At 41.0% G+C, this 22,851-nt stretch overlaps 1 protein-coding gene across 1 annotated transcript in view; it reads right to left on the reverse strand.

Moving 5' to 3' along the window:
- Window positions 1-22,851, reverse strand: part of cpeb4b (cytoplasmic polyadenylation element binding protein 4b) — a 38,320-nt gene that overhangs the window by 11,923 nt on the left and 3,546 nt on the right. Inside the window, exons 3-4 of the mRNA XM_030068208.1 lie at window positions 13,154-13,244; window positions 5,809-5,859 (exon numbers count right to left, since the gene is read on the reverse strand). Of these exons, the coding sequence (XP_029924068.1) occupies window positions 5,809-5,859; window positions 13,154-13,244 (142 nt within the window). The remainder of the gene's footprint in view (window positions 1-5,808; window positions 5,860-13,153; window positions 13,245-22,851) is intronic.

Below are 22,851 nucleotides of genomic sequence, written 5' to 3' on the forward strand. Positions count from 1 at the left end.
ATCTGTACACCCACTTGGGCTGCACAGTATTTTGTTTCAGCATCACATCATAATGTGCAACAGTCACATCGTGGGATGCGCAGCATCAAGTAAAGCAAATTACAGTTGCAGTCAAAAGTTTGAACACACTTTCTCATTCAATGGTTTTTCTTTATTTTATTATTAAAACATATTCTGGTTTGTTTAACACTTTTTTGTTTACTACATAATTCCTTCCATGTGCTCTTTCATAGTTTTTATGTCTTCAGCATTAATCCACAGTACAATGTAGCAAATGATAAAAAAAGAAAGAAAAAACACTGAATGAGAAGGTGTGTCAAAACTTTTTAGTGGTACTGTAACGCTACCATTTCATGTTACAACTTTTTTGCTGTTTGATACAAAAGGAAAACTGGCAAGGTTTTCATTTTCCGTGACTCATCTGTAAGAAAGTCTATCTTTTATTTAATACTTTTGTCTGATTTAAGGGCCCATGGATATACAGAGATTGTTGCTAATGATACGCAGGTTCTACATGCACAGCGATGCGTTCGCTATGTGTTCTGGTGAAGGGGTGCACTTGATCAGTTTATCAAATAACCAAAGCACTAATCACTGACCACAACCTGAAAATGAGCCCTGCCTGGTTGGTTGTTTGATGCACTGATCACATGCCTGTGAACATGCACGAGGCACGGCTACTGTCACAGATGTTGTCATCTGGATGCTAGAGGCAAGCGTTCAGTGACACGAGGCAGCTTTTTAGTGTGTGTGTGTGTGTGTGTGTGTTCCCATTTTCAGCAGCACCTCATCACAGCACTGGTTAAAAGTTAAACAGTTAATGTCACAGAACACACACACAAAACTTGCAGTATCCAAATCTATTTGTACTTACATCTTGTCGGCATACATATAAACCTTTTTGTTCCTCGAAATTAAGTTTTGTCATCCTCAACCGTGCCAGCATGGTAATTTATCTTCCACCACACAGGTTAAGCATACATTTGACTATCACTAAAGATGGCAGCTTACATGTAAATACCAAAACTGCAAGAGGATGGACTCTTAATGTAACCAAATGAAACTATGATTGTTAATCATGTAATTGTACATGAATAACACACTGCATGTATCTGGTGAAATGTCCTGTATTTTTTCATATTGCAATATATACACAGCAGAAAAAAATATATTGCAATGTCAGTTTTTTCCCCAATATCATGCAGCCCTAACACCCACTGCATGGAAACAATTCCAACCGTGTCTCTTTGAGAACAAATTAATTACTTCATGTAGCTGCACTATCTATTCACTCCAGATTTTGGAAAACATGTATAACAAACCAAGTAGGAAGAGAGACTACATAGTTTATGGATGTCAGCTTTGTTTGTGCCCACCTCTTTGGCATTACCACAGCTACATTTTAAATAACAAGCCTGTAAATATTCCAACAAGCGTTTTCTGGTTTTCTTTTATGGGGTGTGCACTGCCACTGAAATTTTGCAACACTAAGCATTTCCAGCACCGTTAAAATCTACTAGTGTGTACAACGCCTAAGAATATGATTGAGATAATGCTACCAAAACAAAAAACCTGCAAGACATGAAAACATATATGTAGGGATGAAAAGCAAAACAAAATGCTGAAAAGCTGGGAGACAACAGAACAAAGGGAATGCAGTTCCTCATTTTATACTCTCAAATAATTTTGTATATCTATTCAACTTAAACTGGGAGAAACAAATACTGACAGTCAAGGGTGTGAAGTGGTACGATGTCAGCTTCAGTCAGATGGAGTAAAGATATTATACACTTTGAAAACATCAGAGTCATCATTACAACTCATTTCTCTGAGAAATGTACTGAATGTCATGGTATGTTTTGTTCTATCTAGGTGTCTTGAGCTTAATTAGATGCCATGACTCAGCCCGGCCAACTGTGCTGTGTCTGTGCAGGACGGAACAAGCATGCAGGCACAAACACACCCACCCACACATATGCATACTGTACATACACACACCCATACACGCCTGCCCATGCAATCACAAACCCACACATCAACCGACAAAATTACACACACTCCACTGTGAAACTATGTAGATATACACATAAGGACGTGTGTGTGTGTGTGTGTGTGTGTGTGTGTGTCCTGGAGGTTAAGTCCTCTCTGGCCTATTCCTGCTCCCATCCAACCTGCCCTGAGCTGCTTTATACAGATTTATGTGAGGGAGTAAGCCCTCAGCTTACAGTGTGTACTGTGATTGTGTGTGTGTTTGTGTGTGTTTGTGTGTGTGTGTGTGTGTGTGTGTCAGGCCATGTGCCTAGCCATGTGTCTCTTTCAGCAGGACCATAACAAATGTGATGCTAACAACTTGTGACGTCCATCTTAGTGAACTTGCAAAGTGCGTGGGGAAAATGCACAGCAAAGTCAAGCATGAGAGAGACACAAAGTACAGGGAAACCCACGGGCCCCTTCACAAGCTCAAAACAAGGCACGACACTTAGACAATCATGCACACAAACACTCTGTCACTTCACTGGACGGATGCAAAGCACAGGGTCATTCAAAACTTACATGTGCATTAATTTAACAACAGACGCCTCAAAAGCAACAAAACCACAACAGCACAGAGTAACATCACAAAATCAATCACAATACTGAAGGCCGCAGAACTGTTATTTTGTGCTAAGAAAGTGCCAGAGCATATCCGTTATCACATTTTACCTCGTCTCCTGCCATAATTCCTGGCTGCATGTGGAACAAATCAAAGAAGAGGGTGATTATAAAAGATGCACAATATATTTATAATAGGCCAAATGGCCCTGAACACGGAGGGATCACGGTGGAACTGCTGCCCCACTTCTTTATCCATGCAGGAGTCACAGAATGATTTATTTTACTAGTCCATTTCCTTTGAAGGGATGTGGACACAGGCTTCAGTGGTGCGAGGAAGAGTTGTAGTGAGGCCACATCAAGGCAACACTTTTATGTCACTCGATTTTGAAAAAGACAGGGCGTGTTCGACGTGTTTGCGCTCTATAAAGAGGGGAGAAACTCATCAAATGACAGCAGGTCACCTTGTCGTGGTATAACACTGGTTAGCAGACATGAAGTGAAGAGGAAAATAATTAAATACATAAAATCATTGTGGTGTAAAAGTAAAATAAATAATAATAAAATACGTTATACATTGTTAGAAAGACAACATTTTGCCTCAAGTGTTTCAAAATCTCTGTTGCCTTAGACACCTTGGTTTGCGACATATAAAAATTTCATGCTTTTATTATACAGTCTTCAACAGTCAAAGCCAACAAAATTAGCTCTTATCCAGAATTAAAATGAGCAGGCTGGGATTCAATGTCCATCTGAAGGATACATCAGCTGGTAGGATGTTTGAACCTAAGACCTCTCCTTTGCAGGACAGTCCCTCTAACCCTGCAACCACCTTGCAGCCCTGAGGAGCTCCACCCTCTCAGATTTTGCGAATGCTAAGTTCCTCGGACATTTGATTTTGTTTCCTGCAAAAATCTCGCTACGGATCTCCAATTCCTGCCTCTAACAAATGTTCGTCAGCCCACAGGAAGGTTCACTATGATCTGTGCATGCCTGACAGGTGAAATAATTATTGGATGTGCTTGTTTTAGTCAATGTGAAGTGTCAGGTGGGTGGGATGTGCTTTTTACTACAATTCCTCTTTGGGGTAGGGTAGGTTTCACCCAAAGAACCATATTTTGGTAGCTTTCAGGAAACAATCTATGACTGAATTAATTTGGCCTGGTGTCAAATATCATTACATGTGACAAACTCCACCCATCTTGCCCTTCAAACAGGGCAAAGGGAACACAAGAAGGAGTACCTGCAAATAGTATTTAACCCAAGTCTGGTGTACATCTCTATGAAAACTCTGCATAAGGAAGCCTCTTTTCGCTCGTTCCCTCAGTGCTTATCTACTGGATTTGTCCATAGTACAGTACTATTTCTTTACGCTGAGCTGGACTGAAATGAATGGACGTGGATCTGAATTAAAATGAAGTGCAGAGTGGAGAGATTGAAGCATTGACCCTTCTAAAGCCGTGGAGTAGATGAAGAGGAGAAGTGGTCAGAACACACAAGCAATAATCCTCGGCTCCCCCAGTGGACTCCACAGCCCAGATGGACACACTAACTATTGGTAAGGTCAGAAAGAGCTGTAGGGAAATAGAGAGAGAGACATGAAAGAGAGAGAAAAGCAGATTGAAAGAGAGTGGAGCGTGCTATAAAAAGAGCGCATGTGTGTGTCTGTGTGCGAGGGGGAGAGAAATAGATTCGAAGAGATGGAGGAACAAGCTTATAGAAAGCTGTGTGGGGGAGATACAGCAAGAAAACGAGCGTGAGCGAGCGAGACAGATGAAAGGGAAGATGAATGCAATTTGTGCGTGTATGTTTATGCGAGAGAAAGCGAGAAAGAGGGTGAAAGCTGGTGTGTAACCTCTGAATCCTGTCTATCCTCTGGCACCATCTGTCTCAGGGCCAGATGACGACTCCTGAACATGTGATCTTAGCATGTGACCCGTGGATCTCTGTGACGATGCGACTGACCTCTCCTGCTCTGCCTCCTGGCTCAAGACCAGAAGGCAAAAACTACTATGGCGCAATTATATGTTGACAAGGAAAGAGAGAGGGGGCAAGAGAGGAGGAGATGAATCCTGAATCACTGTTGTGGAAACTGCAGCATGTCAAATGGACTTGTCAGATTTTCTTCAAATATTAGGAAGAGAAACTTTTTTATTTTTATACGATGTAGGAGGAAATGCTAATAGAAGTCGAAGAGTCAGCATAACGCAATGAAACTGAGTGATGAGCGTGACACTGCATACATTTCAGAGATAAAAACCAAAAAGCACATAAATGACAAGATGGCAGTAATTTGTCTTTAGAAATGAAAGGATTTTTGGAATCCAAAAGACTGATATCCTGAAAAAAGAAACGTATGTCATATATAACATATTATAGGCCAAGAAAGTAGGATTAATATTAGTAGTTAAGGTGACTAAGTCTCTTCCTGATGACACGTTTTCTCTCCTCCCCTTATTTCATCTGGCCATCCATCTATCCAATCTCTCATCACTCCATCCAGGTCTTTGCCTCAATTCAGTCATCCTAACATCTCTATTTTTGTTGTTGGTCACAAACAGCAAAAATACTTGATTTAACTTGTTATGTAAATTCAGTAATTGAAATGGTTTGTACATTTAGAAACGAGGGAGGGGCACAGAGTAAGGGAAACAAGGGTAAAGGTACATGTGTGGCTAGAGAGGTGGCAGACGTAACCACTCAACTATCTGCACACATCTGCTTAAACTCCATTAAACCTTTATAGAGATTTTCTGGAGAAAAACATTACATTTTTGTGGGTTTCACATAAATATATCAGCTACTAAGGGAAAATGATTTCATCATCCCTCCAAAGTTGAAGGTTTGGGTTTTAATTCTAAAAAAAGCAGCAAACTACATGTTTCGGGTTTTAGCCTCGCCAGCTAATTGGTTGGATAATTTCACATAAATTGACAATGAGTTTTGTTCTCGAGTCAGAAATCTGCTGCTTGAAAAAAGTAACACTTTCATAATGACTGAAAGCACAAAATCAAATTATTGTACTTTCTGAAAATGACATAATTATTTGAAAAAAGCCTAACCACTTTACAGACTACATCTTTTGTATATTTTAGAGATTACCCTAGATGATTGTAGTTTTGATTTTAGAACTGAATTCCCAAACTATTATGTTTTCATTTCCTGATCTATCATGTTTGTGAGGCTTTGGTAGCTGGAATAGGCGACCATACTTACCATTGAGGGGCAGAGGGTTGTCCCCTCCTGGATGAGGGAACCCGAGACGACCTGCACAGGGAGACACAGAACAGAAATCCTTAACAAGATGGGGCCTACATACTCCATAATGTGACACACGGAGGGATAAAGAGTTGTAACTTCATTCAGTATTTTGACATGCTGGTCTGTCATGCCATAAGCCTTCCTATGTTTGGATTTCAGCCTAATTTAACCTAATTTAACGGACCAAAGTTGGGCATGTCTTTGCTGATTCATCATTCCCATAGACTTCTGCTGTAACAGGAATTTTTTACTTGGATGACACACAAAAAAACACCATATTTCAGGAAAAAAAAGTTATGTCAATCTGTGAGATGTTTCTGTTTCATTGATTCTAAAGCCTTTACGTTGATATAATACACTGTATTGTGTTGATACAGATGAGGTGTGTATATTATGGGAGAATGAAAAATTCTCTCGCAGAAAGATACCTCTCAGGTTAGGTTGGCATTGCTTCTTGATCTAACGTAGTGATATTTGTGGATGTATGTGCTGTTTAAGGCCCATTTTCAGATACACCAGAAGCATGTGCTGCTGAAAAAGCATTAAATGGCAACCAAATATATCATTAATGAATAAAGACAAAGCAACAATATGAAGAACCATTTTATATCAGAACAAGATGAATGTAAGGCTCACATTGGTTCTGTTTTAAAAATTTCCCAATTTGGCAAAATGCTCTGGCTAGGATGATGTTCTTAATTTTGGCTAAATGTACACTGTCTAAAATAACAGGGTTTAGGTTTGAAATAGCTCCTTTATACAGTAGCACTTCCTTATGAAGCATAAGGAGTTTCAGACAGTTCATTAATACTATTAATGAAGACTGGGCTGTGACAGCTCTGGGCATACTGAGTGTTACTTCCACATCAATCTCATTAAGGCCTACATCTGTGGGAGAGTGGCCATCTCTCTTCCTCCCATCGACCCCCATTTCCCTCTGTGCCTCTTTCTCTTCACTTTTATATCACACATTTTACATTGAGCTACATGCCAGGCTCGTCTCACAGGCGTGCACACACACACTACACACAGACACACAGACACACAGACAGAGGCACACGCACACAAACACAGGTTATGATGCCAAACAAGCTTCAAAGTTATGCATGGCCAGGCTATGCTGGCTTGCTGCAGAGGGATAATGAGAATAAAGAGCTGAAATAGTACAGCCATTGTTGTGCGGGTATGGGCCGCCCTGCGATTGGTGCATTCCGATGCCTCAGTCACACGGAATTCTACTGGCCCCTCCCCCACACCTCGCCTATTCAGCCCCACAGGACTCTGGGTAAATGTGGTGCACGACACTGAAATAAGACTTTAGACTGTAGTCAACAGGATGGGGCAGCACCCAAGGCTGGATTGGCTACATCCACAAAGAAAAAAAAAAAAAAATCAAAGGCCTACTGACAGTTCCATACATTCTGAGCACATTCATCATAATCTGAAAATTATGGCCACCAAAACCTCAAGTTCAGCAATTCAGTTAAATGCCCCAGTTTAGCCAAAATAAAATCTGAGGTGGTAACCAAACCAAATTACTCCTCTCCACACCACTACAGAATTCAAGGGTTTCTCTCACTCGGTAATTTAGCTTTGTAATATGCATGCAGTTAAGTGTACCACCCAAACACAAAGTCCAGCTCAGTATAAAAGCGTCATATTGGGTTTTAAGAGAGTTTAATTGTGTTTGAGGAGCATATGGCCGTGCACATACACACACTACCTCCCCATGTGTCTGCGGGGCTTTATGTGCCCGCTCTATGAACCTTATTTGCATGCTGCTGGCTGCACGCAGCTACAGTACGGGAACAGCTGAAGTGTACACATGCGCGCGCACACACACACACACACACACACATACATACACACACACACACACACACACACACACACATATTGGGAAGGTGGGGGGGGGCAGAACAGAGAAATCCTTTCTGTCAGTCAGGACAATGCTGGAAGCCACTCAAAGCTACTTCTGCTGCAGACATTTTCTCTCTCTCCATTCTACTTTGCTTCCTCACTCTCTCACTTTGTGCAATATGCTGTGCTGAAATGCTGAAAGATTTGTGTTCTGCTCCTGTGTATGTAAATGTGTCTTGTGCATGCAAGATGTCTGTTTTTGTGTGTGTGTGTGTGTGTGTGTGTGTGTGTGTGTGTGTTTGCATGTGAGAAAGAGAGAGAAAAGACAGTTGGCCTGCAGTAGAATCACTGCTCAAACAAGAATAACGTGCTGTAATTATGTTTTTTTTTTTTTTTTTTTTGCTGCTTTTTTTTTTTGTTTTGTTTTTTTTTGCTCTGCAGAGAAGGAAAAAAGGGAACGACTGACTATGTCTCACTGCTCCAACTGGCACCACACTGTACAAGCTGCACTATAATTATGGAAACAGGGAAGAAACAGTATCATACTACTATGCAGCAGGACAAGGACTACAAGAAAAAGAATACGATATGGGGGGCAAAAAGATATTATGTGATAGATCCTATGTAAGAAGAGAAGAATGGGGTATAAGAAAACAAATCTGAGAAGAAAGAAGATGGTGGAGAGGGAAGAATGAGAAAATGCTTAAACCAGTGAAAGGACAAATTAACATGTTGTGGGTGTAACGTACATGAGTGGAAAGGACAAAATGAAACATGAGGGATATCCCAGACTGACAGAGGCAAAGAATAGGTCTAATTTTTAATTACATCTAGCGCATTACACAGAAAGAGCGTCATATTAACTATGTTGAAAAAAATGTACTCACAGCTACTGTGAGTACTTTTTTTTTTTTTTTTTTTGCATCAATTTTTTATTTTTAACCAGAAATTATTTTTTCTGGCATTTGTACCAAACAAAGACGTTTTCTTAAACCTGGAGAATACAATTAGTAGGCAAGGGCATCTGTTTCACCACAATACTTCATTTATAATCATATTTTGTCACATATTTTTTACCTTTATCAAAGAGCCCCTGCAATACGATATTGTACTTTCCCATATTGTAATTTTATAATATTTCAATAAAATATTAAGCCCTACTGCTTGAATTTGTCAACGTTTCAGAAGTGAACTGCTTAAAGTGTTTTATGCCAAACCTCTGGATGTAGCTGATCTGTAAGTCTGTGTGAGAATGGACAAAGCTAAGAGCCCAATGTGTGTAATGAGGTAACCTTCCACTTTGTCTCTAATAATAAGGAAAGAATTGCTACGATTTGACAGCAGAACATTAGCGCACTGCTGGATAGAGCTGAGCCCAGTGGGAATCAGGTTGAGAGGAATAAGAGCTGATACTGACGTGTCTGCAGAGTCTCCCTCATCTCATTCTTCTAACAGTGGAAACTGTATGTTTGTATGTATATTCATCTTCTGTCACAGTGAAATGTCTAAAAGAGAAAATATTTCAGTGTATAGCACTGGTTTCTGGGCCCGTACCAATGTTTAAAACAACAATTTGTCCAACAGCCGACAGCTTATACTGATATATTTTATATATTTTTAACTGTTTTAAAGTCTTTTAGGCCTTCATTATACTATGTTTGAATCTTTGAATTGTCTAAATTTATGAAACGATCTTTAACATAATGTTCTTTTTGTGAAAAATAACTGTTTCCAAAGTCTTGTTAGCACACAACACAACTACGCACACATCATGATAACATAATAATTTATCTTTGCCTGATTCTCATTTTCACTGACGAGAGCTTGCACGCCTCATAATGTAACTCGATGCAACCTCTACTAGTGAGGACTGAGCTGAATTTAGCTACATGACAAAGAGGTGTGGCTGCTGCCAAGGATTGGGCCCTCTGGTCTGATACACTGGAGAAAGATATGACAGACAGGCAGAGAGATAACTTCAACTCTGGTCAACAACCCAACCCACAGACCCCCACCCAAAGCCTTGACCAATCAAAGGTGTTCCTTTTCAAACAATCATCAGTGCTAATACAACTGCTATAAGCTACTCCTTCCTAACCAATAACAGGCTTTGTTTACTGTACTTTCTGTTATCCATTGCCTTTACATTCTAATACTCCGTCTCAGTTACACCCTCTAAACCTATAAACAACGCTGGCTACTCCAAACAATGACCTTTCAGTCAATAAATAAGAGTGGAGTGCATTCACACACGCAGTATTTAGTTTGTTTGAATCAAACCCTGGTGTGTTTACCCCCCTGTTGAGGTTTGTTTGGGAATGTGTAGATGCAGTAATTACGTATGGGTGTGGACCAAAAAAACTGGTCCGAGACTACTCACAAGAGGCGGTCTCAAGCTGGTTCCAAGCAAACCAGTTTGATCGCAGTGAGAACACAATTCAGTCCTGATTCAACCCAGCTGCTGACAGTGGACAATGAATTTTATTTTATTTTTATTTTTTTACAGCTTGCATTGGGTCACCATCTCTGGTCATACTGACATCTCCGTTGGAAAGAGTGGATCAACACAACCCAGAGCTTTGACAAGAGTTTGCACTGAGTGACATCTCGAAAATTTGTTTGTCAGGAACACCAAGGCAGGATTACTGCCAGGGTCGCCAAATATAAATGCGTCACTGGCTTCATGTTATTTGTGCTCGGTTAATTTCTGGGAATTCTATGCACACTTGCAAAAGGTTTGCTTACAATTTCCACTGGAGTGTATTTTCGAACAAGGAATAAAATTTTCCAGCCCTGACCCTTCCTACATGCCTCTCAACAAATGTTTTCTGGCTTACGCTCCACTTAATCTGTGCAGTGTGAAACCAAATCTGACCAGATAGAAAACAAACAAAAGTAACAGATTCACTCTTATTTGGACCAGGCAAATGGACTAATAGCTGAGAAAGAGCTCTAAGCTTGGGCAGTCTCACTTAACTAATTACCAGTATCAGTAACACCCTCTCAGCCAATTTACAGTAGCTGATTTACTTTTTCACCAAATTCAAGTCCAGGCCCCTGCTTTTCAAACAACCAGTACCAGTCATTCCCTTAGAGACAAAGACAAGATACTCACCTCCTTTCTATCAAAATCAATAGTTTGTATCCATAATGTTAAGTGTCATTCGGAGCATGAACAGTGGCCTATCATGGTGTTCAACCAATAGGTAGCACACACAATAGGTAGCTGTGCTTATACCACGTGATTTTTGCTAAAATAACTGCAGGCCAAAGTGAGCAAGACAGCAAAATAACTATTTTTGCTGGTTTATAGGTCAACGTGCGCGCTCCGGTATACACTCTCCTTTATTGCTAATGCACAGAACAGCCTGGTACAGTGCGTGCATGTATATGTACAGATGTACCGCACTAATGGAGCACACCAGGAGCAGCTGCTCACAACACACATGCACCATCTGATCCACATACTGTATAGAGCTTCAAAGAACAAGAATAAAAGGGATTGAATCCACCTAGAAATTAACAAACACTTCTTGAAAGGGGTAAGTGACTCCTCTGATGCGTTCATTTGTAATCTAAACCTGTATAAAATCATACGCAGTTTTTAACCAGATGTTTCCCAGATGACAGCAAAATATCCCTCTGCATCTAGCTATAGGCTTATACTCAACACAAGATGTGGAAAACTGAAAACTGAAGCCAATCGTAAGAAGCACAACTTGCCAGTAAACACAACAGCAACATGTACTTGTTTCCATCATAAATGTGCCACACTTTTATGACAGAAACTGCGTGCCATCATGTTTGGCAGATTTTGGACGTTCTTCAGAATGGGATATCTACAGCTGAGATCTCTGAAAACAACCAATGGCCAACAGCTTCAGCTCCATACACTGGGTTGAGAGCAGGAGCCCAAAATTAAATCCTTCCATTGCGCTCACAAATCACAGACACGCAGCTTAAGCTTCTCTCGGCCCTACATTTTCTCTGTGCCTCCCTTTCAAAATGCATGAGAAAAAATACCGTATTCATGCACAATATTCAGGCATACTGATGTAGACTGAATTTTCTCACCTCACATTTTGGCGACAGAATTTTTTTTTTTTCTCGTAAATTAAACATTTGCCTTTCTTTCAGTGTCCTAGGCATCCGAAACAGTATCTCAAACTTGCCAGACACTGTATCAGCTGCAGGGAAGGACAGTGAGAAGGAGAGGGGGAGAGAGAAGGAAGTGAAAGAGAGAGGCGTGGGCTGACTGCTCTGCAGACTGACCTCTCTCATTCATATTACTGTTGATCCTAACACCTAGAGTAGCCTCAAAAAAGACACAATGTCTGGATGTGTGATCTGTGGAGGAAGTGAAACTTCTCCAATAAGAGATGAGGTGTTAAATTGTGAATATCTGAATGCATGACCAGTTATGAGCCTCTTTTTAAGGCATACTGCTCCTACCAGGCACCTGGCCAGCGAGATTTATTTGGGTTTATTAGGTATGTTTGTTGCACTTAACAGAGCTGAGTTTCAGAATACTTCAAATTCTATTATATCAGAGTGTGGATGTTCTTCATAATTCAAAAACTGGAATACTTTTACCCTCCAAAAAGGCTCTGTGCAATCTATGGAGACACTTTTGAAAATGAAGGCTCTATCATTATTGTAGTACTCTATGTATATTCAGAACAGACTGAATGATAAATAAATCATCACTTACCAAGGCTAAGAGGAATAACATGAGCTAACAACATACAGGGTTCCTCTTTCCCCCCAAATGTAAAATTCCCTGACTTTTTCACAACCTTCTATGACTAAAATGTTCAGTTTATATGGCATATATAAACACAGCATGGCCTTTTTTCCATGACCAAATGCTCTATCAAAGGTTATTATTCTGTGTTATGTGGGGGAAGTGAACATAAAATAAACACAATGGAAAAAACACAGTATGTTTTGTGAATAACTAATTAATGTTTTGTTTGTTTTTTTTTTTAAGTTGAGGCTGACAAATACCATGAAATCCAAAGCCTGATTTTCCCTATCTGGAATACTCTTTCCAAACTTCCATAACTTTTTGGAAATTCCATAACCCATGGGACCTTGAACATATGTGTCAGTTTATACTTGCATATTAACAATAATATCAATAAACTAATACTGTAATAGCATTGATTCCTGGGTGGAATGTCTTTTCATTCACTGTGTGTCACAGACATATAATACATATGAACAGGCAGCAAGCAGGATCAACAGACTAGGGGGGTACAAACTCATCACCTATCCAAACCATATTTATCTCAAATGGTGGTGAACCAAACCTAAACTTCAACTTTGCTTTGTTCCCAGCATGTCATGATGTTAAGCATGCCAGCTTCTTACACCTTTGTCTCTGCTATATGTGCTGCTGTTGCTGTCTAACACTTTGTGCTACTGTTGACATCTTCACCTTTCAGGGTGTCTTGCTCGGCCCTCATGATGTCGATCAGGGAGCTCTCCAGAGTGTTCATGTTGAAGCCATCAAATGACCTGGTACGCTCCTGAAGAGAGAGAACACAACAGAAGAGAAACTCTTTTTATCTTTGTTTATGCAAACAAGGTTTTTCAGTCTCTTTTTCAGTGTCACACTGCCTCATATACATACACTCACACACACATGTTCACACCAGGGAGCTGCCTGGTGCAACAAGTCTTACACTGCTGGCCACTAAGCAGCTCCATGGGAGCAACTGGAGCAATTAAGTTTGACTACATCTTTTTTCGAAGTTACATTAACTCAATTAACCCAAGCTGACCAGAAAGCACACTTACATAACAGCAAGAGACTCTGTGTAGTCGAAGTCAGCTTTCATTTTCATTCGCTTAACCAGACATAGGCTAACTGTTTTGCAATTCTGATTGCTTCATACTCTAACCAACAATGTCTAAGCTAAAAGTCTGAACATTCATGACAAATATAAACTAAACATTAAAAAAATACCAATCAACAGTCGTGATAGTAATTAGCCAGGCTTTGTTTCCAGTTATTGTTGCTGTGTGTAACCTGATCCTTTTTAAATGTCAGGTTAACCATAAATGCAGGTTACACTGTGAAACATATTCATTCACGATGGCAGTGTGATGGAAATCTGTTAAAAAAAAAAAAAAGAAGAAGAAGAAGAAGAAGAAGCAGAAAAATTGGCTAAGTTACATGTAAGCCAATCTACAGCAACATCAACCACAGCAGAGAAAGAAAATGGCACACCTACAATACTGTAAATAGTTGCACGCACATAACGTTGGATGTATACACCAGTCCAATTTGCATACACAAACACAGAAGAAAGCTATGTGTCAAAATGTTTTGGTTTTAATAATAAAGAGTGGTCTTCTACGTTTTGCAAGAGTTACTGGAATCCTTTGGTTCCTGCATACACAAACACACACATACACAACCCCAAACACATATCCACGTGAGCACTAAGTCAAAGTGGCATGCTGATAAGGGCTTGATCACAGCTCCACCTCACTAAAGTAAAACACACTCTGAATGCAACTTGTTTACAAACACAATGCAGGCAAGGCCGAGTACAATACTTCAAACGGCTGCTGCAACAGTAATTATTCAACGGATTTGTGTCAGGAGACAAACAGGGCCTAAATGTCGCCAAAAAGCACCGCTTACTCACAACATCACATTTTCAAAACCAGCTCATGGCATCTGACTGACCACCACCACCACCCCCCCCAACACAGACATATTTTTCCAGACATTTGTTAATGCATACTATCTTAATAAAGCAGAAGTGCATTTTTAAAAAGAATGAAAATATGTGTATTTGTCATTCGTGCGTCAGAGCCCTCCCACTCAACTGGCCATGAGCTGTGGTTCAATCATGGCTGTATATTAGGGCTAAAATTGTAGTAATAATGAGTATTTTGCTAGATAGTGCAGCCCTTATCATTAATTACAGTTACTATTTTTGAGGATTTGAGAATATAATTTGCTGTATCTTATATCAGCATCTTCATTATGTTTAACTATAGAAACAACAACACTAAATGCGATGAAATGTTTGAATAATGTTAATTGTAGAAAACAATAAAAGATAAATATAGTGAGTCAGTTGACAGTGCTTTTTGGAAAATACAGTACTGTACTGAATCAATAAAAGAGCTGAAATATGATAGCAGAAATAGCACAAAAAGAAAGAGCAATTAAACACCTGATAAAAAGGCCTGTTTAGAAAGGTAATATATTTACAGTATGTCCAATTCACCTCCCCTGTGCCTGTAACAGAGTCTCGTCTGATAAACTCCACAACAACAACAACACCGCATGACCAGCCCTGCCCTCGGCCTGGCTGATAAGCAGCAGGCCTTGCACAACAAGAACTAGCCTATCCAACGTGTCTGTCAGCCTGTGCTAGTTAAGTGAGTTACATATCTGTGTAGTCTGTCTGTTCTTTCACCTGTCTGTCTTTCAAACAAAAGTAACTATACAGCAAATACTCATTTATGCAACTACTAGTTTCCACCTAACCACAAGCTACAGGCCAAAGCCTGTGGAGAGCAAGCTGAAGGCGAAACAGCTTCAGACATGCACACAGTTTCCTGTATGTCACATCATGAACTCGTAAGAGGTCAAATGTGAAATAGTTCAGGAAAATAAACCCGTGTCACTGAACCAGATCTATCATATGACCCAGGGTTGTGGAAAACATTTTCATCTGCTATCCAGAGTTACTTCCAAAATGAAACAACCACTTCCACTATCTCACCAGCTAAAATGTCTTCAGAAGACAAAAAAAGAGCCTGGCTGGATGTCTGGAACACTGTTTGGTAAAACTGAAGACACATTTCCCAGCTACAGCCAAATTTTACCAGCATTTGGCTGGTGCTGATTTCCCACACTGACTGAGGGAGGAACACACAAAACAAACTTGACATGGTATAAGAGCAACACCCATTGCACACTCGTTCCGTCAAAACAAATATCAACACAGGGATATAGGCCAGATAATAGACGACTATTTTGTCATATCCGCCTCAGTGGCTTATGCGGACTTTGGTGGACTGTGGATTTTATCTGGGACAATAAACTCGGGTAAAATAAAACAAGCAATCAAAGACAAGAGTTAAAGGTAGGGCTGCAACAACTGATTATTTTCATAGCCATTTAACCTATTCATTTTTTTTCTATTAATCAGTTTATCATTTAGTCTACAGTGTAAAAAATAAGTTATTCTGACCAGCAGTCAAAAACTTAGGGCTGTACCCGTCTCACAATCTCCAGAGTCAACTCAAGAGTCGTCTTGTCAATACGATGAATCGACTCTTCGCTCCCCCAGCTCTGATGGTGCATAGCAGTTTGGCTGCTTTTACCAGCATTGGATGGCAGTCCTCATTTTTCATCCATGGGCTCAGTGGGCAGCATCAGCTTTTGTTCAGTAGTGTAGGTATGTTTTGATTTCACACACTTGGATGTGACGTGCCTTCATGTTGATAATGGGCAAAGAGGCTAACCGAGTGGTTTCAATACTTTCCTACACAATTCTCCAGTTAACTTGTCGACTTCCAGGGAGCAGCCCTACAAAAATGTTTTAGAATGATATGGATGCAGAAAAGTAAGCAAATTTTAGCATGTCAGTGACCTTAGCGAGGCTGTAATCAGCAAATGTTTGAGATTTTTACTTGACAACTGTCTAAAAGGATTAGTAAATTATCAAAACTATAATCGTTTCATCTTCTGTCGATCAAACAACAAATTAATTTCAGTAGTAGTTTAGGGTATTTCTATGGTATTATGTGGACAGAACTAGCAGAAGAGCTGGTTAGCTTGACAGTTTCTACCATTAGCCTGCTTTTGTACCAAGGACAAATTCAAACATTGGACACATTCATTCTGCTTCATTATTCTATCTTCTATCTTCTTCTACTTGAGGTAGTAACATTTGGGGCTAGTCTAGCATTGTAGAGTAACACTTTACAGCATTTAAGGAGGAACAGGAATTAATTCTGTGTCTGGAACTTAGGACTCAGCATGGCAGAGAGGAGGGCTGGCTGCAGCTCTGCAGTTGCTAAGCGCTGGACTGGAGAGCTGCAGACGGTGATTAATCATCAGACCCACCCGTCCTTCTCTCTCAACAACTGGCCAGCTGACCAGCAAAATGCTCATCCGACAGATTACAGGGTGTGTGTATGAATTTGTGCACATACATACACACAAAATCACGCTCACACATCATTCCCAGAGACATACACGCAAACACCCCAACACACATGTATCTACAGACTAACTGCGGGCTTGTCACACACCAGTTACAGGGCAATGGTGACATTTACTCAGCCCAGACGCCCACATCATGTTAATCTATGAGAGATTCTCCATACAACCCAGAGCTACAGCTTGATTATCATAACAGAAATGACAATAACTAGCCTATATTTTTTCCGAGGCAACAACAAGACACAGCCCAGTGTAAACAATTAAAGTAAGCGTGACTGAGCTAAACAGGACTAACGAATAGGAATCTACCATTTCCTTATGGCTGTGTAGTTCCTCCATGGATCTGTATTTTGAAACATGGCAGAGTGCCTCTAACTTACCAAGCTAGCGCCCGATGGACAGTCTGACCCAAGAAAATAAAGATTTCATGAATTGATCCAAATGTACTGGTAGCTGGTAGCTAATTCATTCTTGCGGATATCAACCAAAAACACCACAAAATAACAATTTAAGCTGCACTTGGTGAAAGAGTAAAGAGAAAAAAGAATGGGTCTCAGCTATTATAACCTTCATCAGAGATGGAAAAAAGACAAAATAGACCAATTTGCTTGCTGCCCAAATAGTTGAAGTAGCATCTCTGATAGTCCTCCTCCAATCAGGTTTTAATCATCAGTACAATAAAAATGACTTCCCTAGATAGGGCCACCTCCTACAGATTTGGTTGGCATGCAGGGAACTGAAGAATGATTAAATACAGCATGCTGTGGGTGATTTACCCCAACATTAATCTTCCATGTCACCTCTCTGCTAATGAAAAAGGGAAGACGACAAGGGAGGGTTGAAGAGTGGAGCCAAGTATGAGGAGGAGGACAAGAGAATAAAGAGTAAGGGTGGGGCAGGGTGCGTTCACAAGGTTTTTTTTATGGGGGGGGGGGCAACAGTGAGATTTTTCACCCATCTTGTGTTCATTTGTAAAGGAAAATGTTGTTTTTCTCTGTTTCATTTTCTTGTTTATAATCAACATCCCTGAGAAAAAAGTGAGGCAGCGAATAGGAAAAAGGAGACAACTAGAGATGAAAGAAGGGAACAGAGAAAGGAAAAGCAAGTGGTGAGGTAAGGCAAATCATAAAGAGGAGGAAGGAGGGCCGGAAAGGGAAACAGGTTGAGCTTTTGATATTTGTGATTATGCTGCTTCCTGGTCAAAGTATTTCAAAGGTCTGGTGTGACATTAAATAACCCCCTACTGTCAAAAACAGCCTATTACCCAGTGTTAGAGACTGAAGTGCGTGTGTGTGTGTGTGTGTGTGTGTGTGTGTGTGTATGTGTGTGTTCATCTGGTGCAATCGGGGCTGCACAGGCGGGATGAACATCATGTCTCTGTGTGCATTTGTGGTGTAATGGGGGTGACAGAGGCAGGGGTTCCAGCAGTTTTTCCACTCCTTGGGGATAGACTGACCTGACTCCTTCATCATAAGCAAAGAGCTAGCCTAAATTCAAAATGACACTTCGACATAGCCTCTGCTTTGTCTTCTTGCTGTGTTAAAACACATGTGCAGAAGACAAAGGCCAGAGCCTAATTAGGGCCCGTGCAAATGTGTGCACATACACATACACACACACACGCTCTCTTTCTTCCTGTTTCAGAGCGTCTGTCAAGGGTATGCGAAGGGCACAATGAGGCTGTATGCGCAGCGGAGTCATGTGCTTGCCAGCGCAGTTCAGGCCGCTCATTAGTCTAAAAAACATTTCTCTCTTTTAACACCAACGTCACAAGGACCAGAGGTAATGGCTGAAACCCCGGGCCTCTACAGCTTAATGATTCAGAGAACAAGTGTGTGTGTGTGTATGTGTGTGTCTGTCTGTCTGTCTGTAAGCGTATATGCATGTATACATGTTATGAATAAGGGAAAGTAGGCTACCTGAAATGACTGATGCCTCCTCCCTCAAGCTAAACACGTAATCCTCAACATGATCCTGTTTTGGCATCAGAGTCCAGCCTACTCATGCCAAGCACAGTCAAATAGGCAGATAAATACCTGTTGTATTAGTTGGTAAATGAAAAAGACATTCAAAACTATATAGACACCTTCACCTTCTTCAGGCCCTGTGAATGCCCTTTAAAACCCTGCAGGCACTTGGACATCCACTCCTTTTGGGTGATGAAATGCATTTTTTGGGACAGTGTACTGCAATTGGCAAAGCCTCTGGGCAACAGGCATAGTGAGACACAAGGTCAGATGTCTGTTTGAATATTTCCTGGTAACAAGATGCTCCTTAGTAGTTCAAGTAAAAGTACTGATGCACTCCTTGGGCGTTGTGGCCCATCAAAACGGTGCCCTTAGCAAAGTTGCCAGACAGTAGAGTTGCCATCTCCCTACCAGCCTGGCAGCTGATTCGACGGTTAGGCCTGAGCTATTACACAACAACGACTTCCCCGTGCGCTTCTACTGACCATTCACATGAGGGTGACTCATCATCTTTCAGCCTATATGTCCGAGAGGGTTGTAGTTTCCAAAATAAAGCCAAGATTGTCCATGTCAGAGTGTACAGTTAAGTCCTTGTTAGAGTAGCAATGTAAAAATGTCAAGTCACTCTGATGTAAGTAAAAAGTCTGTTTTACCTACATCAGACTGCCTCGGAAATTTTGAACAATCATTGCAATATTTTAGATGTCCCAAAGAGAACCTTCTTTTTCTTTACTATTATTGTTTAAACCCAGAATAGTGCTCTCCTTTCAAACTCAGAAATTAAGTCTTGGTGTAAATGCATGTACACGGATGCACATTCAGACATACTTATCTTTCACCTTCTTTTGCCTCCCAGATCTAATCTGAGAAGCCAGATGTCAGAAAGCAACGACAACGTTTTTATTATCTTATTGATCCTTCAAATAACTAATAATGTATCGCCTTGATGTGGTTGGCCACAGGATGCATGAGTGGTTGAACAGAGGCTGAATCCATGAGTCAGAGAGCAAATGTTGGACAGTTGGTGCCGCTGCAGGGCTGGTTGGATAATACATCTTTGTATAATGGTATGGCATTAGGCTACAGAATCGCTAAGCCACACAAACAGCAAGCTGTAAGTAGCAATTTCCCAGATAGCTAACTGAGACAATATCCTGTGCTGGCTTACTAGCTAACCACCAGAAGGCCTTGAGGCCCTGCAGGTCTCACCCTGGTCCTTGGCCAAATCCACCGGTCCAACTCAACCCAGGACACCTGACACAACAGCAGGCCTATGACCCTGAGTTTCACAGGTGAGAAGGGAGGGAGGAAAGGACAGATAGAAAGCAAGATAAAAGGAACCGTGGATGAAAGGAAGGAAAAAGGAGGCCATTCTGGCATTTGGAAAGTCTTTTGCTCTAAAGCCACTAGCTGACCAGTGTGTTAGCAGTTAGCAGCAGCATGCCTGGCCTGCAGCCCATCCCACATACTAAAGCTGCTCTAATACAGCAGTGGCCCTGTCTGTTGCATCTATAGCCAAGGTACTGGCACATTTTCTCCCTCTCAGTGCACGCACTCCTGGTGCTGTAAGGCGCTTTGGATAAAAAGGTCCACCAAATGGCATACGGTCTCACTCTCTCAAATTGCGCTTACACCTTTGCTCCTGCCCAAATCTATGCACAGAGGGTTTTTTTATGTTTCCCTATCAACTGTCTAAAAAGACCGAATCATTTGCTGCCCCCTGGGCTGAGTGTGTGTAGCATGGCACAAGTGTTATGAATGTGTAAAAGTCTGGGCTAACCTTTTGAGAGACTGTCTCCTTTGTCTCCTCCTTTTATTCAGTGCGTTACTATCATAGCACATCTAAAAGTGCAAGGAAACAGAGTGTACGATAACTTTTGCATGTTAATAAGCAGGACAATGGTCATTCTAAACAGCAGGCACTACTCCAATTATTGTGTCGTTACTAAAATGGAAACTATGCGAGGCAGTTGGACCAGGCTAATTGTGGAACAGTATGACAATAGTTTCTGATTGGGTCCATTCAGCCCAGAGTTAAAAGGAGCTACAGTATCTGCATTACCAAACTTTAGGGTGGCTTGTGTAAGGCTACATGTGTCATCAATCACCAGGATTTGGATAGCCTGTTATCTTGGAAAACACTGACAGGCACAGTTTTGAAACCACAAAATGAAAGCTATAGGTCTGCAGTCGAGCAGAGCAATTCTTGGTCAGCGAGTAAATGAAAGTGAATGTAAGCGATTGCCTAAGCCAACTGGCCGTACACAAACAGTAAATACAATCAAAAACACTGCATGTCTACAACTTTGGCATAATAAAACCTTGATAAAGATAACCTCGGGATCACAGAATACAGAGGAAGCCTCTGACCACTATAAAACTACATGACACGTAGCTGCCGGTGTAATAATTCAACAGTGGTTTCTACAGCAACAGCTCCACCACTGCAATATGATCCATTTCCTTACCAAAATAACACTACTTCCACTGGCAATTCAATCGAACCTCGGAGGGTTAATTGGGTAAGAGTCAGGATACATCTTCACTCTAAAAGAACTATCATTCTTTTTTCTTCTCAAGACCTATACCCCTTACTCTTCCTTGTAAATGGGGTTACACTTGCATAATTAGTCTCTCTCTCTCTCTCTCTCTCTCTCTCTCTCTCTCTCTCTCTCTCTCTCTCTCTCCCTCTCTCTCCCTCTCTCTCCCTCCCTCTCTCTCCCTCTCTCTCCCTCTCTCTCTCTCCCTCACACACATACACACACACAGACTAAGGCCATTCTACACGCACCCTCCCTCTGCCCTTGCAGTATCTAGAGGGCAAAGGCACAATGCTACTTTGGCAGATCTGATCCTAACACAAGCGAGGCCACCAGACTGCAGCTACAGTAATGCTGGCTTTAGCTTAAATCTGCCGTGGCAGCGTAACAGAAGCGTCTCTCCTGTGCTTAAAATGGATGCAGATTCACAGTTTTGGATAAAGAACAGCTACTACGTGAGCTTGGTACACAAGGAGACAGCACTTATCCTTAAAAGACTTGTTATGTAGCATCTAGAACAACTTCTTTTGGGGATATAAGCTATGAAATGACGTGATTTTAACACATTTTGACTCATTTACCAGAAGGCGGCCCTCAATCTCCCATAAGTCAGATATGAGGAGTTGTCTCTCCATTACCACCTTCACCATTTAGCCTGTCAGCTAACGATAAATAGCTACTTAAAGATTAGCCTTGCTTGGCTCATTCAGCAACAATACCCAAGACATGTCAAGACATGTCAGTTAGGAGCTGTAGTGTTTGACCTGTGGTGAACGAGTCATTATTTGCCAGGGGAAATACAGAAATACATAGAAACAACTGCCATGAGTGAATGAGTTCATTGCTTTTTTTTTTTTTTTTTTGCAGGATTTAGTACATTTCAGCAGAAATTGCCAGGTAAAATTAAACACAAAGTGGCCGATTACACCTTTAGATTCCCCACTAGAGCAACATGGCCAGGAAACCACGCTGTTGCCTACTGGTGGTCCAGTAGACCAATTAGTAATGTTGTTAGGTTATTGGCAAACAGCTGATACAACAGAGACAAGCAGTCACTCAGACAATTTAACACTATCTAGTGCATCTAACATGACACTGGGGGCTAATACTAACTGAGTACCTATGACCGACCAAATTTGACAGGGCATACAGCCAGTCATCTGTGTAGATGACAAAACATTTTCCGGAAGCAAAAAGGTAAAGAACGCATGCTTAAAAAAGTTATTCATCAGGCTTCATAAGAGGCAAGACCTAGCTGAGCCTATGATAACCCCTATCATATCACCGATAAGCTCAGCCTTGCCTTCATCCCTCTACTGTTGTCTCCCTACGATGACAAAACACAATCAATCTTGACCTAGATCAATAAAATGAATTCATTTCCACCCCCTCTTTGCTTCTCTTCATCAATGCTACTGGCCGTTTCCAACAT

This window comes from Myripristis murdjan, chromosome 14 (assembly GCF_902150065.1).
Source record: "Myripristis murdjan chromosome 14, fMyrMur1.1, whole genome shotgun sequence".
Classification (NCBI taxonomy): Eukaryota; Metazoa; Chordata; class Actinopteri; order Holocentriformes; family Holocentridae; genus Myripristis; species Myripristis murdjan.